This window comes from Myotis brandtii, unplaced genomic scaffold (assembly GCF_000412655.1).
Source record: "Myotis brandtii unplaced genomic scaffold, ASM41265v1 scaffold355, whole genome shotgun sequence".
Lineage (NCBI taxonomy): Eukaryota > Metazoa > Chordata > Mammalia > Chiroptera > Vespertilionidae > Myotis > Myotis brandtii.
The window spans coordinates 1,647,188-1,651,270 of NW_005363642.1; the positions used below are offsets into that span (position 1 = coordinate 1,647,188).

At 50.6% G+C, this 4,083-nt stretch overlaps 1 protein-coding gene across 1 annotated transcript in view; it reads left to right on the top strand.

Moving 5' to 3' along the window:
• The window catches only part of EMP2 (epithelial membrane protein 2), a 15,819-nt gene extending 12,213 nt beyond the window's left edge, over positions 1 to 3,606 (top strand). Inside the window, exon 4 of the mRNA XM_005871753.2 lies at positions 3,276 to 3,606. Coding sequence (XP_005871815.1) covers positions 3,276 to 3,463 — 188 coding nt within the window. The 3' untranslated portion in view covers positions 3,464 to 3,606. The remainder of the gene's footprint in view (positions 1 to 3,275) is intronic.
• Positions 3,607 to 4,083: the final 477 nt, after the last annotated feature.

Sequence of the window (4,083 nt, forward strand, 5' to 3'; positions counted from 1 at the left end):
CGCCCACCTTCCCAGCCAGGAGGGTGGCAGGTGAGGACTCGGAAAGGAGAGGTTGGCAGCTGTGCCCCGGTGCCTCCGTGGGACGTTTCATATTTTGGAGTTTGGATTTAGTTAGGGGGTCAGGGCAGGTGTCCTTCCTGAGCTGGAATCTGTAGGGTGAGTAGGAGTTGCTGCAGAATGTGCTCTGTTGGTACAGAGGGGAAGGAACAGTGTGTCAGGCAGAGGGAACAGCATGACCAAAGCCCTGTGAAAGAAGAGACTTAGCTGGCCAGTGGGACTGGAGTGTAGAGACTGGGGGTGGGAGGCCTGGTGTGAGCTGAACCAGACTCATAGGTGTTGTAAGCCTGCTAGGATTTGGGGGTCTTTTTCCTAAGCTGGTGGGAAGCCACCAACTGGCTTTTTGTCATTTTTTTTTGGCTGGTTGGTGTTAGACGCGCCTGCTTTGGGCCCTTGGGGGCTGCTGGAGATACAGAGATGAACAAGACACGGCCACAATCCTGAAGGGACTTAGAGAAATAAGGTGTCTCAGAGTACTTTGCCCTACTTGTGAGTTTTAGAAGCCGGGGTAGAAGCCTGTGCCACCACAGGATGGTTTGTTACTGTTCCTCAGTAGAGAGTTAAAGCTTTCTGATGACAAAAACTGGAAGCCCCCCCCCCCTTCCACTGTACTTTCCAATCAGGGATAACGGGTGGCTTGAGGAGGATGAGAACTCTGTATTTCAGAGACCGCCTGCTGCCTGGTGCTAACTCCCACCTCCTTCCAGCCACTTGTCTGTCTCCCAGACTTCATTCTCTGCAGTCCAGACCTGCCATGCCCTCAGCATAGTCCCAAGGCACATTACCACACACCAGGGTGATCTGTGTGCCTGCAACTGTTTCAGTTTTACTTTTTGTTTTTTTAAATTCTCACCTGAAGACATGCTGAGGGAGAGAGAGAGAGAGAGAGAGAGAGAGAGAGAGAGAGAAACATTGATGTGAGAGAGAAACATTGATTGATTGCCTTCCATATGCTCTCTGACTGGGAATCAAACCCACAACCCAGGCATGTACCCTGATCAGGAATTGAACCGGCAACCTTTCAGTGCTCAACCAACTGAGCCACTCCGGCCGGGCTGTCTCAGTTTTAAAACTGAGTCCTGCATCCCAGGAAACCCCTCAGTCCTGGGCATAGCAGGCTGGCTGGTCACATACAGCATCCTTCTCTCAGGGCACCTTACCTGACAAGCCAGGGTGCAGGCAGAGATGAAAGCATTTCGATCATAAAAGACCTTGGAGGGTCTCTTGGTCCCCGAGCCCCAAGTCCACCAGGATCCCTCTGGGGACCTGTCTAAAGTGCAGACCCCAAAGGCCCATCTTGACCTGTTGGTTAGAACCTGGGGATGTGTGTTCTCATCCATGAGCCCAGCACTTGGGAGCAGTGACGCAGACCCAGACCCAGTGAGGCCGAGAGAAGCAATACAACTTGCCCAAGGGCACCCGTGAGGGGGTGTCTGCCCTGCCTCTTCCTTTACTTTCTTTGTATCTCGCAGTGAGAGGCATGGACACCCCACTACTCGCACCATTAATGGCCATTGAATCTCGACACGTAACATGCAGAGAGGGAGTTGGGGAGTTTCCCATTCAAGTTTACTTTCTGTTATTGTCTCCATGTGTCTGTTTGTCTCTGAAGGCCATTTAGTCAAAACTGGTTACCTTGATACAAAAGTCACACACACCCCTTTGCCGTCCATAACAACTCCTTTTACCATTTTCTGGCCCAAAGACCTGCCCCTCTCTCTTCTGCCCCAAGCCTGCAAGGTTTGGACGCCATATCAGTCAGTGATGTTCAGGTGTGAGCAACAGACGCTCTAATAACTTACGTAAGAGCCGGATGCCGGGGCAGCTCACACGATTCAAAGGAAAAGCTGGACACCAGGTCTCGGATAGAGGATCCAGGCAGCAGGAACTGATGGGCAGTCACTTCAGCGAGATGCTGGCAGAATCTGTGTGAATCAGAAGACAGTGTGGCTTTTCCCTAGATTCAAGCCTCCAGGAACAACAGTCTGATCGGCAGAGATTGTCATACACTCAACCCCCAGTTAGAGAAGGGCTGGCACCCTGATGGACAGTCCTAGCTGGCCAGGGGAGGCTGTAGGTCCCGCAAGGAAAACTAGGGTGCTCAACCTCATCCCAGCATTCATGTCTGTGATTCAGTCAAGTTGCCTTTGGCTGCAAGTAAGAGAAAATTCCAATTAACAATGACTTCAGCCCTAACTGGTTTGGCTCAATGGATAGAGCGTCGGCCTGCAGACTGAAGGGTCCCAGGTTTGATTCCGGTCAAGGGCATGTACCTTGGTTGCGGGCACATCCCCAGTAGGGAGTGTGCAGGAGGTAGCTGATCAATGTTTCTCTCTCATCGATGTTTCTAACTCTCTATCCCTCTCCCTTCCTCTCTGTAAAAAAAAATCAATAAAAATATATTTTTTAAAAAAAAAACAACACAATGACTTCAGCCACAAAGACCTTTACTTTTTAAATATAACAAATAGGAGGTGGAAGGTGCCAGAGTTGGTCCGGCAGCTCAGCAGCAGTATCCAACCCTCACACCTTTCATCCTTCTATGCCATCATCCTCAGAGTGTCAGTGATACTCTCATGGCCCCCAAAAGGCTGCCACAGCTCCGGCCATTCCCTCCCAACCTAACAGGCTAAAGTAGTATGCAAGGAGAAGTACAGAGTTGAGTAGTGGGGGACAGACATTGTACAGAGCCTGCAAAGCCTGAACTATTTACCGTCCAGCTCACCCCTGGTTTAGATACATGATGTCTTATCTTCTGGGCTGGGCACACGGCTGCCCAAATAAAATTGGCTTCAGCCTGGCCAGCATGGCTCAGTGGTTGAGCATCGACCCATGAACCAGGAGGTCACGATTCGATTCCCAGTCAAGGCACGTGCCCAGGTTGTGTGCTCGATCCCCAGTGGGGGGCGCGCAGGAGGCAGCTGATCAATGCTTCTCTCTCATCATTGATGTTTCTATCTCTCTCTCCCTCTACCTTCCTCTCTGAAATCAATAAACATATTTAAAAAAATAAAAATTGGGTTCAGCTAGCAAGAATGGGCAGCAAAATGGTGACAGGGGAGGCAGCAATAGTCAAAATATTCGTTATCATCGTTCCAATAGACTAAAACAAACACCTATAATAATAAAAGCTTAAGTTGGTCTCTAATAGTCCCCTCAGGGGCCTGGGACACGCTGCGGCCCGTCACTTATTGGTATCTTCACTTTTCTTCTCCCAGGCCTGTGTGTCATGATTGCAGCTTCCATTTACACAGACCGACGCCAAGACATTCACAACCACAACTGGCATTTCTATACTCTGACCGCAGAAGGCACGTACGGCTACTCCTTCATCCTGGCCTGGGTGGCCTTCGCCTTCACCTTCATCAGCGGCCTCATGTACCTGATCCTGAGGAAGCGCAAATAGACACCGGCGCTCGGTCGCTCTCACGCAGTACAGAGTCTACATCCAGATAACCGTTTTGTATATAATCCGTTTTTTTGTTTTGTTTTGTTTTTTTGTGGTTTTTCTAGCAAACATATTGTTTCCTTTAAAAGCCAAAAAAAAAAGAAGAGGTTTTGCATTCTTGAGATCAGAGAACAGACTGTGACGGCTGGAATTCAGAACTCCCGCCGTCGGAAAGTCCCAACAAGACAAAGCCAAAAATCCAGCCATGCTCAAACCCTAAAATGTCCAGCAGGATGTTTCCTTACCACGGGGATGTGATGTGAGGACAAGAGGCCGAGAAAGCCAGGTCTCGGGGGACATCTCCCCCTAGGTTTGGGCCACACCATGTCCTCCTCATCTCAGCTTCCCTTTCCCGAGTCTCTGGGTGTTAGTGGTGGAAGGTGGGGTGAGGGGCGGCCAGGTGAGGGATGAAACCTCCTCAGGTATTCAGCCAAGTTCCATGTGAGAAACAGGTATGGACCCTGGTGTTCTGCCTGTGCCAGACCACGGCCCTAACTGCCTATAACGGGCTAGGTCCCGAAGGTGCCACCTAAGCTTGCAGGCGACGTCACCTGCTTGCCTGGGGGGGGGGGGGGGGG